This window comes from Protomyctophum bolini (assembly GCF_963924005.1).
Source record: "Protomyctophum bolini genome assembly, chromosome: 9".
NCBI lineage: Eukaryota > Metazoa > Chordata > Actinopteri > Myctophiformes > Myctophidae > Protomyctophum > Protomyctophum bolini.
In genome coordinates, this window is record NC_137870.1 from 9,480,198 (window position 1) to 9,494,657 (window position 14,460).

Below are 14,460 nucleotides of genomic sequence, written 5' to 3' on the forward strand. Positions count from 1 at the left end.
TAATAGAACCTCCACTATGCCCATATGACAGGAGGACAACCTTCATGTGAAACCTGTTCTGGCTAAATTCACTTCACTATCACAAAACTTCTCTGCAAAAACTTTTACCGACAAGAGGTAAAAGGATATGGGGCTAATTAATTACTTTTTTTCATCAATTAATTTGCCATTTGTCCCTACTCTCCCAACGCATCATTTCTAAATAAACAATACCCCTTAACAGAGGCCATTTGCATCCGTAGTGTATCACTCCTTCTCCCTGCTCTCTAAACAATACAACTCAATTCAGTGACCGTCTAAAACTGCAATGGTGTTGCGGGGGTCCCAGGTGGTCCCCAGCTAAATGCTGGAGAGTTGCTAACCAAATGGACCCTTACAGATCTTTAACTCGAGATAAGAAACTCTTGAGCGTAAAATGAAACCATCTGTGCAACATCTGCATTACTTCATTTACATGTCGACACAATTAGATAACGTAGAAGAATTTTTGCCAAAAGCAAGGAATTGTAGACAAAATCTTATTTAAGTTGGTGTCCGAGAGGCTAAATCTCATCAAATGGTGGTCCATGGCTCAAATGGCGAATAAATAATGTCCATGAAAAAATGGGTAAAAAAAGAAATTAAGGGTTGAAAACCACTGTACTACAGTACCATCCTGTTCTTGTTTATGCAGTCATTCACATCCAGTTAGTCACCTCCCAGTCTGGAGGACATGAAATCAGCATGGCTTAAATGTTGCCACAGTGCATTTCTCTCACAGGAGAACCACTCAGTATACAAACAAACATACGGCATGACGACGACTCACCATTATAATCTGTGTTGGAACGTGACTGAGGCAAGCTGAGCCAAGAAGAGTAGGATGAGTGAGTGAGTGAGTGAGTGAGTGAGTGAGTGAGTGAGAGAGTGAGTGAGTGAGTGAGAGAGAGAGAGTGTGTGTGTGTGTGTGTGTGTAATGTATGCGTTTGTGTCAAGAGAGGGCAGTGAGAAAGGCTAAAGAAAACCTCCAGGGCTAGATGTCAAGTGTTTCCTCACCCTGAAATGTGCTGCGGGTCAGCTGGTGGACCAACCAGCCAGCCAGGCAGGTCCATCAACTCAGGGAGGGGTCTGACCATTTTGCATATGCATATGCTGTCCTGCCTCAGTTCTCCTTCACTAGCCAGAACGGCTCAAACCTAAAAGGTTGAACTGATCAGCTAACTCTCACCGACCAACTGAAGAATACTGTGCAGCGTATTCATTCAGCCATTTGTATTTGGTCGGTATGCTTTGCGCAATCCTGCGATTGCTCGCCGTTCCATAATAGCCTACACAAACTGAATTTGACCTTCAATCAACAAGCTCTGTTTCATAACACAATTTGGGACAAGACATTGTAGCCAGACCCCAGTGCACCGCACCACTCACATCGGGAATGAGTCCTCAATGCCAACTGTATTTGCTCATGAGACTTCTAAATATCAAAGCACTCACTCTGCTCCGCTTTCACACTACTCCTAACATTGACCACAAATGTTATGATCAGTAATCACGTTACAAGAACTGTTTATGAATATACAGAGTACAGACCCCAAATGTCTGCCTGGCGGCTGCCTACCTGTACAATGACCATTTTGTTCCACAAATGAACAGCCTTCAGCTGAATTTATAAGTCCTCCAGTTCTAGTCCACCGTTTATTCTGACACTGGCTGAAATCTGAGCCAGTCCCTCTGCTCCTGGTTGAAGCCTGCAAGCTCCTCTGTAAAGCTAGACACACATAACTAACCCCCCCCCCCCCCCACACACACACACACACACACCACACATGGCCGACTATGTGAGCCATAAGAGGTGAGCAAATGTGTTTATATATCTGTGATGCGAGCACATAAGCGTCATATCACTTAGGTTGGCTTGTGTTGTGCATTATCCCTGTGTATATGTACATAGCCACCACGTTGCTAACAAGAACAGACTCAGCCTGCGGGTCTTTTCCAAGTGTTGCGTGTAATGTATGTGTGTAGTGTGTGTGTGTGTGTGTGTGTGCGCGCAGGGCAGTAACAGCAGCCGTATCGGGTCCCCCAGTAGGGCTTCTGAAACTAAAGCTGTGACACGGCTCGGACCAAAGATCCTGTGACATTTAATCCCAGAGACGTAACCTGGATCCCATCCCCACAGCAACACCACTCCACACCATCTAAACCATCCAGAATCCTCCTGTAATAATCATCTCATTAACTCGGGTACATCAACAACTCGTAAACGTCGACACGGCAAGTATACACAACTCGCGTATGTACGCGTGCATTTGCAATATGTAAAACAGGTGACACTAACACACTTTATCCTTCAACCAGCTCCACCCCATCTAGGGTTAACGCGGTACGATCACGTGATCAGAAATCTTGGCCAATGAAAAAAATCTGTACTATCAGCAGATTCTCAAAATCGAATGATCGGTCGGTATCGGATGAGGAGCAAAATAACGTGATCGGGACATCCCTAATCTCGTCCCTTTCCAGCACTGGATGAGAGGGGGAAAATATATAGTGGCCTATAAAATGGATAGCAGCAAGATGGGAAATGGGTTACATTGGCCAGATGGTGACAAATCATTTCCTGTTGTTTCCACATTTTAGAACACACTTGGAAGTTTTTTATGAACGTACAAACAAACAAATAAATGATTGTGACTTACTTGCTAGTTTGGCCTGTAATCCTGAGGGCCCAGGCTTAGAGGTCTCAGTCTTGGAGGATCCGGGTAGGGACAGTTTGGGCTTTGGCAGGTTGACTTTGGGGTTGAAGCGGGCTGCCCACTCAAATTTGGACGAGCCGGCAGCTTTGGCCTGCTCCTTGTCACGGGTGCTTCGGCGGGGAGACGGGCTGGAGGCCGAGCGAGAGCGCCGTGCCTTGTTCTGGTCCTTGCCCTGTTTGACCCGGGCGCCCTGCGGGGCGGTGCTGTTTATGCCTGTGGAGGAGGAGGAGGAGGATGATGTGGAGGCTGAAGAAGAGGAGTCCGTCACGGTGCTACACCCAGCTTTGGCTGAGGCGGCCGATTTAGAAGCCAGCTTGGTGGGTTTTGCAGTCCTGCCCTCTGTACGGTTCGGGAGGGACCCAGCGGCGCTGCTCAGAGCGGGGAGGGGGTCTGCTTTCTTCCGTTTCTGTGAGGGTGAGGGCCCAGAGGCCCCGCTCTTCTTGCTCTGGCCTCGCCCTGTGGACGCGGGCGGCTCCGGCGCCTGAGATCTCTTCTTGGACTTGGCCGGGCCCTTCTTGGTCTCGGCTGTATTGTCGCCGGGCGGCGGGAGTGGCGGGAGTGATTTGGACTTCTTAGGAGGGGTCGGGCTACTGTAGGTACTAGTGTGGTCGGTGGCCAAACTTCGCTTTAGCCCTCGGGCACTTTTGCTTTTTGACTGGTGGCCTGGGCGTTCCTGCTCCGATGTCCCTGCAGCCTCTGGGTCGTCTTGAAGCACAAATGAAGCCACGGAAAGAGTAAGACCGCTTCTGTCAAGGAAAAAAAAGAGACCATTTTAAGAGGACATTCCTCAAACTTACAAATGATAAAAGTCATCATAAATACAAACAATGCCTCATTCAACCTCATTCAGATCTACAGAAGAAAATGAAAAGGATCCTACGGATGGGCGTTTGGACATTTCTGGGGCTGCAAATGTGTACCCGTACGGGTGTTAACGGTTAACGAACTTTGCAGTGCACAGAACCGGTGTGGACAAAGCTACTGTACACAATGCAAATCAAGTCACTGCTTGATGTTTCATGGCAGCCAGCAACATTGGTACTGCGATACATTAATTGTTTAAATGGATAAAATTAAAAGTATGGCTCTGAAAAGAGTAGGGTGGTTGAGCTGTCACTATAGTGACACACCATGCTGGCACCTCAACCGACTGGTAGAAAAAAGCAGCGCCAGCATAGCATGCGTCACATAATTGAATGAAACACTTGTGGAACTAATTAATCCAGCCTGAGAACTGCTGACAGTCACATTATTAAAAACAGAATGAGCATGCAATACTAAAAGCCTGGTATGAGTTACAATTACAATCGATATTCTAAATCTGTGTGATTAAAATAAGTATCTTAATTTGTCCCAACAGATGTACACCAGTGGTTTTCAACAACCTTGAGGAGGTTCCAGGTGATCACCAGCAAAATGGAGTTTACAACCAAATGGACCCTTGGATCAATTCGGTTACGTACATTTGGTAGATAGATCTTTATCTTGAGTTCATTTTACGCTCTCAAGAGTTTAAATTATTGTTAAACATCTGCATTACTTAATTTACAAAAAGTCTCAATTAATGACTAGAATAATAGTTTGCCTGTTATCCCTCCTAAGGGTACCACATTAATACAGCATGGAATTGTGGACAAAAATCTTATCCAAAGACTTAAGACAACATATTCTTGTTTTGCACTCGAGAGGCTAAATGTCAAATGGTGTTCTGTGGCGCATATGCAGAATCAATAATGGACCTTGACATGAAAAAGGTTGAAAACGACTGGTGTACACAGTTAACCGTTTAAGCGTCCCATCCCTAAAAAAGAAAAAGAAAAAAAAAAAGAAGGTACAACAAAAGGACAAGGGTTCTTTATACATTTTATCTACCGGTAGTAGAAAAAACTAAACAAAAACACCCAGTGCATCCCCCACATATACGCACACACACACACAGAGTGCCAAGTAGAGAGAAGGGGTGGGTACCTTCTTGAGCTGTGCCCTCTGGACTGGCCAGAGGCTGAGCTGGACGTGGCTTTGGGAGCCTTAGAATTAGGTCTTCTACTTTCAGGAGGGGAATTTGCTTTATGTTTTACCTGCTCTGACTGTAACCTGTAAGGTTGGAAATGGAACAGACCAAGCAACATGTGTGGGTTTGTGTAATGACTCCACATACATTTCAACTTAATCAATTCCTTAGGGGCTTTGGACTACATTAATCTTGATTAATTGAATATACACAGGACCACAATGGGAACATGCCCCCCAGAGGGTTTTTGGGTTATCCTTTTAGCATTATTGTATAACTTGTGCCACTTGCAAAATATGCAATCAATCAAAAACTCGTTAAAATCTAAACCTTGGTCTGAATATAATCTAATTTACAACTAAAAGTAATGCTCTCAAGGGCATTACTTTTTGTTGTAAATGAAAGCTGTAATAAAAGTTAAGTCAAGTTAAAGACCACAAAATAAATGACACATTTTTCACAATGAAATTAATGTTATATTTTACCACATGTTATCCCTTGACACTTAGTCTCAAGATGCATTACAGATTTTCAGAAAGCTGTGAATCCGGCCTACTAAGAATACAGCGCATCATTTTGCATAGTTTTCAGAACCTTGTAAATGTTCTACATTTTATGTTTCAGCCTTATGTTAAAATAGATTCAAACATTTTCTTCATATCAATCTACCGGTACCCAGAATACCCCACAGTGACAAAGCATGAACAGGTTCTTGGAGTGTTTTAAATTCATAACCAATAACTTATTTACGATTTAAGTGGTATTCATTAACCATTTGTTAAGGCAATTGCAATTCAGCTTTGGTACATTTACACTTCTACCAATGGTCCTTCAGATGCTTCTGGAAGTTGACTGGAGTCCACCTGTGTCGAACTGAAATAACAGCCCATAACCAACCCTGGGACATGTCTGGACTTGTCTATATAAGGTCTCATAGTTTGTGGTGTATGTCAGATTGAGAGAATAGGCTACATCAAGGACTGTCTAAAGAGGACGAGACGCGAAGACCATACGGGCGACGCCATGTTGCTCCATGGAAGGAAAGAAACATGCGCAATGGGCTATATGCAGCAAAAACTTCCGCGTTCAGCTTCCATTGTCTCAACTGCGCATGTTTCTTTCCTTCCATGGAGCACCATGGAGCAACATGGCGTCGCCCGTACGGTCTTCGCGTCTCGTCCTCTTTAGACAGTCCTTGGGCTCTATGCACACAGAATAACTCTTCCTACTTCCGGGCCAATTCCTTACTTCCTTCACAGGTGTTACCTATGATACTAATGAGGGCTCTGTTCCATTCTGGTCAAACTAGCCTGGGCACCATTTCATTTCGTTATAGGATCCGGGCGGGAGTGGATGATATTGTTACGTCATGTTGTAGTATTGTTTTGTAGTCGACAGGCAGGAACAACAAACCCGAACTTCCTTTTCCCTCAAACTGATTTCTCAATAAAAGCTGCAGGCTACGAGAGCTTTTATTGTTATTCTTCCGGTTTGAGGGAAAAGGAAGTTCGTGTTTGTTGTTCCTGCCTGTCGACTACAAAACAATACTACAACATGACGTAGCGATATCATCCACTCCGGAGCGGATCATATACGGAAATGAAACAGAGAACAGGCTTTCCTTCGAGGTGGTGGAAAGCCTGGTGGGCGAGGTTAGGTCAAACAGAGTCAACGTGCTGCTATTGGCTCACAGTCACTGGAAACACTCTGCTACAGTGGGTCTTAAAGTGTCCTTGAGTGGGTTCCAAATGGACCCGTACGGGTGTGTAACTCTGTACAAATGGAACCAAATGGACCCATATGGGGGTCCTTGAGGTATGTGAACCACTGTACACTAAATGGAAAAGAGCCGTTTGCACACAGTGTTATTTTGACCTGACCCCACAAGGATTGCTGCCTAGCCCACTGCTACAAGCCGTAAACTATCTTTAGACAAACCTGAAATGAGTTGTGCACCTTTGCTCCCATCCAACCTGGCTGAACTTGGAACCATTTATGCCAAGAATGGGTGACACTTCCAAAAGAAAAGTGTGCCAATCTTGTAAGATCAATCGTGACCTATGGCTGTCAGGTTCAAGGCCAGGCTGAAGGTGGTTTAACCAAGCATTAAGTGAGGGCAGAGGCCTGAATACTATACCAATATATAAATTCTTGTTTTTGTTTAAGAAATATTGTAACTATTTTTGCCTTGTCATTGTGAAGCATGGTTTATAGATTGATGAGCGGGGGGCAAAAAAAATGATACTTGTATCCATTTTGAGTCTGAAACAAAATGTGGAAAACTTGAAAAGGGTCTGAAAACTTTCCGCATGCACAGTCTGCCCAATACATTGGTTCGCAAACTCCTTGAGGGGGTTCCAGGGGGTCGCCATATAAACTATCTATAGTTAGGAACCAAATGGATCCTGTTGCTGTAACTCTGAGAGTGTACAGCTGGAATTTGTACATTAAAGGTTATGGCGGTCCACAGTCCAATGCAGGGGTTCTTAAAGTGAGGACCCCCAGCCCCAGGGCCCCAATATACACAGCTATTTTAAAAAACAATTGGCATTCGTTGAAATCCGATCCACAGCCAAATACAGATTAATTTAGGGGTCCGCGACAAGAAAAGGTTTGAGAACCACTAGTCTAATAAGACTTGAAAACGATTGGGTGACTAACTAGGTCAACTCTGATTGGGTGACTGACTGGGTCAACTCTGATTGGGTGACTGGGTCAACTCTGATTGGGTGACTGCCTGGGTCAACTCTGATTGGGTGACTGCCTGGGTCAACTCACCTTCCCGTGACCGTGACTGTGTGGTCTTGTGGCTGGGCCGCAGCAGTGTTCCTCTGTGAACGGCGCAGTGACCCCCCTGGATTGGAATTAGGCCGGTTGGACATTGGCACCTCTCTCCTGAAGGGACATACCCTTTCTAGACACTACCATTCACTGTGGAGGGAAGGGAAAGACAAAGGAATTAGGCAACGCTCTCCATTCTAGACACTACCATTCAGTGGTGGGTGCACCGAAAGAACGCGAGTGTGGGGCGAAAAGTACGACGACAAATGTTTGACTACCTTTTTCACAGGCGAACTGAATACAAACTAAGTCACGATGACCACTCCAAAGGGTCAAGACAGTTTTAGCGTTGTCCCTGCGGTGCGATATGTCTTGTTGCACGTAGTGATTCAACACATGGAATTCAATGGCCCAAACCACAACAAAGGGTCGAGACGGTTTTAGCGTTAACACCTTGCAAACGTTTGGTGACCCTTTGGTGTGGTTATGGCTTCAGACTACGACTAAATATATATTGACAATTGTCAACAAATAAAAACTAGACTAAAATGTTAGCGAGGGACTAGTGGAGAATGCGAATAAGAGATCCAGTAGAACTAAAAGACAAGTCATTTTACACTTGGTTGCACGCTGAAAATAGCAGATCTACAAGCTCACAACGCGTGAAAACCAAATTATTATTTTTTTTTAAACTACGGCTTAACTAAAATTTGCTGTCAAAATCAACACTAAGACAGAAACCACATGAGCACTGGAGGAATGTGAGGCGTGTCGTCATTCATGACCTGGCGACTCCTCAACGCCAAACCATTTATCCATTGTCCAATTCCCCAGTCATTTTTGCGCTGTGGCTCACCTCACCACTCAAAAAAGCAAAACTAAACTTCAGAGACGTGTTAATGAGAACTGGTGGGCGTGCCCACATAAAAACGACATTTTAACAAATACTGTACCCTTTTTTATAACAATAAGACCGGATGATCATGTTTTAGGGTGGAAAAAGATTATGGCACTCCATCTTTAAGTGTCTTTATAGGGCAGTTTTCATACCAGCACTCATCAATGCCAATCAATAACATCTATGTAAATGCTAGTTCTGAGGGTCTGTGTACCAAACATTTTCTTCTGCAATATATACACCACAGCCTAATTCGACAAACAACTTTTATTTATTTTACATTTAGAATGTTGTACCACCAGTGGTCCTTGAAGGAGTTCCAGGTGATCACCAGCTAAATGGGAGAGGTGGTAACCAAATGGACCCTAATTAGATCGTTAACTCTTGAGAGCATGAAATGAAACCAAATTGACCTGTAAGCCTGTAAGGGTCCATTTATTTTGGTTTAATTATTGTTACACATTGTGTAACATCTGCATTACTTCATTTACAAGAAGTCTAGTAGTAAAAATTCGAGAATTGTTATTTTAACACTGGAATTGTGGACAAAATCTCTTCCAACCATAACAAAATATTCTTTAGTTTAGCGTCCGATAGGCAAAATCTCAAATGGTCAGTGGCTCAAATGCTGAATAAATGAAAAGGGTTCAATACTACTGTACTAAAGATTATGAAACGTAAGATTAGTGGAAATAATTGAATTATTAAGATATAAAGAGAAAAATCACACCTGTGTGAAGTGAGGGGCACTCTAATCATCATACATCAAGAATGGCGGTCCCTTATTGGCCAAGGGTGGCCACCGACATACATATGCCGATTAGTTCTCAGTTCATTGTCAATGGCATTTTATTGTTGTTCAGACAACATACAAAAACTATTTAGCTCAATCAGTCACAGTATTTATTTTGCTACATCAGGCTGCCAACATGTTTTGGTCCAACAGATGAGTTAGGTTACCCTAACCATGTAGACAACGTCGTACACTTGCCCTCCATACTTATGAATAGATTGTCATAGCCCTTTATCAATCGTACCAAAATCAACAATTTATTAAATGCATGACAATGCTTTTTAAAAAAAAATCTGAATGTTTATGAATTTAAACCATTGAGAATTGGAAAAGAATCTGTACTAGACTATCAAATTTGAACAAATGAGATCTATATAGTAAAGTGAGCCATACTTAAAATTATACTGTCAACGCAGCCATGTCAAATTCTATGATGAGGGAACCAGTTAACATTGTCTTTTTGAGGGGGCCCTAGCCCCTCCTATATACACAGCTTTTTTGTCCTGAACTCGTCACATTTGCCATCGACAATGTAAGGAGAATTTACGTCATAGGTGTCTGAACAAATCAGCTTTTTGTGGAAACAAACATTAAATGCCATAGACAATGAAAGGAACACCGACGAGCAAATCGGATATTTTGGCCAGAATGAGATGATGTATGATAAGAGCGCCCCTCACTTCACACGGGTGTGATTATTATATACTAGAGCGGTGACCTGTGATGCGATGTCACGACAGGCCAGATCCATGTATGGAGATATAGGGGTGATCAGGTCCAGAGTTCTTTGTCAAGCATGCCAAATGAGGCTTTTGTGCTTGTTCTGGACAACCAGAAATGCAGAGTACCCAAATGATGAGTTCCACCCATCCGTCTGTGTACCTTTTATGACATATGGAGATTTCTGCATGTGTCTCTCTGTGTCCTTTCATTCCTATATATGGAGTTCTGCGTCAGGCATGCCCAGGCATGCCCCAGCTCCCTTTTTGTGGCGGTTCTGGACAACCGTGGGTCCGACCGACACCGGGCACTGCACTCCCTGTGGGGGTGTGGAATGTGTGTGTCGAATTTGAAGTCGGTGGGGCGAACAGTTCTCGAGTTACGTGCATTACACACGTACAGACATGGTGCATTTAGAGATAGATATATCAGTTATATAATAGTCTATTCTATGTAATGGCTGCATCCTTAGATGTCTAACAATTAGTGGCAGCACAGCATTGTGGGATATTGTCACCAGGACACCATATTAGCAGGCATGGTTAAATTCCTCTAGAACAGTGGTTCTCAACCAGTGGTCCGGGGAACACCAGTGGTCCTTGAGGGGGGTTCCAGGTGGTCCCCAGCTAAATTATGAAGTTGGTAAACAAATTGACTCTTATAGATCTTTAACTTTTGGGAGTGTAAAATGAACGATTTACATAAGTGATGTAAATAGGTTTTCAATGTAATGGTCTGGTCTTTTAGATCGGTCCCAGGGTCCTCAGTATTGCATCCCAGGACCCCCGGAGGGTGACATGATTGCTTCCTCTCTCAATTTAGTGTAGTCTAATCATTAGACTACACTAAATTGAGAAGGGACTCTAATTATGCAGAATGCAAGCTATTGCATCACTGTTACATTGTTAAACATCTGAATTACTTAATTTACAAGTGTGCACAATAAGAGAATGTAGAAGAATGTTATTTTGATCATCGCTTGCCTGTTATCTCTCCTAATGGTAACAACATCAATACAGCATGGAGATGTGGACATATTCTTTAGTTTTGGGTCTTCAAGGCTAAATCTCATCAAATGGTGGTTAAATGCAGAATAAATAATGGAACTTGATATGAAAGGGGTTGAAAACCACTGCTCTGTCTAGAAAATAAGCTTGATGTCAGTATCATGAGTCAAACTACCTGCCAGTGAGCTGCTAGGACAGATTACAATATTATGAAAGGCAGAACTTCATATCCTAAGGCGTTTTATCAATAGTGTATAAAGTTGATAATGTAATCTATATCATCTGGAATTTAGCCTGCATACTTAAATCATGATACTTACTCAAAATACGCCACACTTGGCAAAAAAAATCACAAGGCCATTTTAGGCCTACATTTGACAGTGCATCCTCCGTCTTTGTTTATTCGTCCAGTCTGACAACTGGCGTCTCTCAATCGATTACAAACGCTTATAATTACCTAACGCAGATAATCGACAGCTCAAAGAAAACATCGGGCAACACACGCACATCGATTAAAAAACATGAACACGTCAATGGGGGAATTCTGGATTTAATAACACCCACGATTTACACAGACAGAGGCCTACAATTCTGACGTAGTTTGCTTGGATGCTACATTTGCTAGCATCGTCAGCTAACGTGTTCTTTAGCCTCAGAATATATTAATTCCATTACATTTCCAAGCCAGTAACAAACACTTTCTGAACAACTCCGCTTACCGCACCGTGTGTGTCAAAACACACGGCTATTAACGGGGTTTGGCTGTTTAATAGCGTAATAATGGCATTTAACATGGTCTAAAAGTGGTAAACAAACACTAAAGCGACCCCTACCTACGTTTAAGTTCCGTGGTGGTCGGAGCTAACTTCAGTTAGCTGTGCCTGTGTGGTGGGTGACTGACATGGAAATGCGTAGCTGGCTGCCGCACCGGTTGGATATGCATTAAAAATAGAGCCCCCCACACCATCGAATCCAATGCAACACCGTAAAGGCCATGAACAGGCCCCGTTAATTCCTACAGAGTACAGCCCCTCAAACCCCCTCCCCCCCAAGAAACGCGTTTGGAAAATAATAACTTTAAGGTCATTATTAAGGCCTTATGTGGAGAAACTACCATCACCTGAGATGTTCTCCCATGGAAAATGGCAGCAAGCAAAGCAGCAGCATCGGCTGCCTGTTGGTTGGTGGACTAATGTCTTCACACGAGATGTTTGTGCCGTGTTAATGTAAGCAGTAAAAAAAAAGAAAAGAAAAAAACGACTGGGGCGAGCTGCTAAAAAAACTGGCAGGAGATTGAAGAAGTGCGTTGAGTGAATGACATTGAGCTGGTTGACCAGCAAAGCTTAAATTTGTGGGGGGTGGGAAACAACTGTATATATATATATATAATAAATGTCTGGCGCAAGAAGAGCCCAGTCTGGGTAGTTTGTTTATGGGCCGAAAACTCAACCAGCAGTTAGCTTTTAGCCTAAGATTTAGACTCTCGTAGATAGATATTTAATCGATTCTCTAAATTTAGCCTCTCGTAGATGCATTTGATCTATTCTGACATTTTCAATCTACGACTGAAACTGTCAGAATAGATTAAAAAAATAAATACTTCTACGAGTCTAAAATCTTAGGCTACAGTTAGCCTCGTTAGCTATAGCCAGTCAGCCAGGCCCAGGCAGTAATATCAAACTCCCACCAGCTGTCAACGTAGAAACACACACACACACACACACACACACACACACACACACACACATACAGAGTCACACAGCCAGCCACACACAGCTATAGCTAAACGATAGTTATGATCACAAGGTATAAACTGCTGCTAAACCAACGAAAAGGCCAGATCTATTCACTTCTGCTGCATTAGCACCGTCCTTAGCACTTATGTAGCCCAAGTAGCAAATAGCAATGATGGTTACCATTAGCGGAGCAGCAGCTTAACTGGCTAGTTGATTAAAACGGATTAAGAAAACTTAATTAACATTCACTGTCTGAACCCGTTCAACGTTACAATCAAGACAAATCGATTACTTAATAACACGATAGACAGCCAGCCAAAGTCTATCTATTCTTCTTCCACTGTGGGGGTTAATGCTCAATGTTAATAAAACAAAGCTGTTATGTCAAGTGACGGTGATGTAGTATTAACAGAGAAGAGTTATTTGTTAAGATTATCTGGCTAAACGATAATTTGTTGGCCGCATTAAAATATCCGGTTACAGCAGTCTATGGGTAAACATTGTGAGGTTAGCCTAGCCTAGCAGCTAGGCTAGCTGTGGCACTGACTGCAAGCTAATGGACGTTAGCATTGAAGCCTTGTTGTCGCCAGCCAGGGCTGAGCTAACAGCGTTAACAAATAAACTGCCAACTCGACAAGACAAGAGGCCAGTAGGATTCATGTTCAAACAAACGACACACAAACAATCAATGATAGTTCTAAAACATCCATAAAGTGAGCTAGTGGGAGATGGGGTTTTTTAACTGTCACGCTAGTAGCTCGCGAGTTAGCTGAACAAACGAAATGGCCTCTGGTACATTTTTTCTCCCCTTGGTTGCTTGCATCTCCAACTAAACACACAAAAAAACAGCAAAGGGAACATGACTCGTCGAGACATTTTCCGCAACACACAACAAACCATTAATTCCCCCCCCCGTTACGGGCGGATATATTACATGGATAGATATCGACGGTTGTTGTGGCCAGGATGATATGTCAGTATATGTTGTTATGTATCATTGTTTTGTTACCTATTTGTTCCAGTGTTGTAGTTGTTGTAACAGACAGACAGTGCACCAACCAGCTCCTCTTTCTCTCTCTCTCTCTATGCTGCCAGTGCCTGCTAACGTTCACATCAGCTGAGGGGCCTGGAACTACTGCAATATACCTCCGCCAAGAGAGTCTTCCTTCCGCTATAGGAGGAACTACTTTGTTCTGGTGGCTTGTTTCGACATCAGGGTTTTATTTTTATTTTACAGAATACACCCGTATTACTGTAATTATAACATTCTCCATTAAAGAGGCCACAAGGCAAGTGAGTCATTTCTTTCCCCCAAAAATGTCACTCACGACATTATTCAAATCAGGTGTTGTTGTTGGTAACTGGTAAGGTGGTGAAGAAGGCTGTATACTGTATTCATCCGCTGGGTCGTGACCCCCCATATGACCCCCGCCCCCAATATTCAGTAAAACAAATCAAATTATCCGAGTCGGATTGATATGCAAAATCACTTTAATTAATTAATCAAGGTTTATTTTTTAGAATTAACTAGAATTGCTTTACTACCTCTTGCCACGGTTACAATTCTGTTATCCAAGCAAATTCATCATTGCTTGGACTTTGGGGGAAACGTATTTGAGATTAAAATAAGACAAAGTTATCCTCCCTCAAAGATATTTTTTAAATAATATGAAAAAAATACTTAATTCTGGGGAAACCCAAGGCCATTTTGGAGATACTGTATGATCCCTCCACCTGATCCTTGATGTGCTCAGCAGCTCAGGGGTCTCCCTCCAGTGG

At 43.0% G+C, this 14,460-nt stretch overlaps 1 protein-coding gene across 5 annotated transcripts in view; it reads right to left on the reverse strand.

The window, feature by feature from the left end:
* Positions 1–13,809, reverse strand: part of trip12 (thyroid hormone receptor interactor 12) — a 47,968-nt gene extending 34,159 nt beyond the window's left edge. For 2 of the 5 annotated variants that reach the window (XM_080772332.1, XM_080772329.1), the window contains exons 1-4: positions 13,691–13,809; positions 7,525–7,677; positions 4,704–4,829; positions 2,679–3,478 (exon numbers count right to left, since the gene is read on the reverse strand). In XM_080772332.1, the coding sequence (XP_080628458.1) occupies positions 2,679–3,478; positions 4,704–4,829; positions 7,525–7,628 (1,030 nt within the window). In that variant the 5' untranslated portion in view covers positions 7,629–7,677; positions 13,691–13,809. Of the gene's footprint in view, positions 1–808; positions 908–2,678; positions 3,482–4,703; positions 4,830–7,524; positions 7,678–13,690 lie in introns of those variants that run through there. The other 3 variants (XM_080772331.1, XM_080772328.1, XM_080772330.1) reach the window with 2 other exon arrangements.
* Between the last annotated feature and the right edge of the window lie 651 nt (positions 13,810–14,460).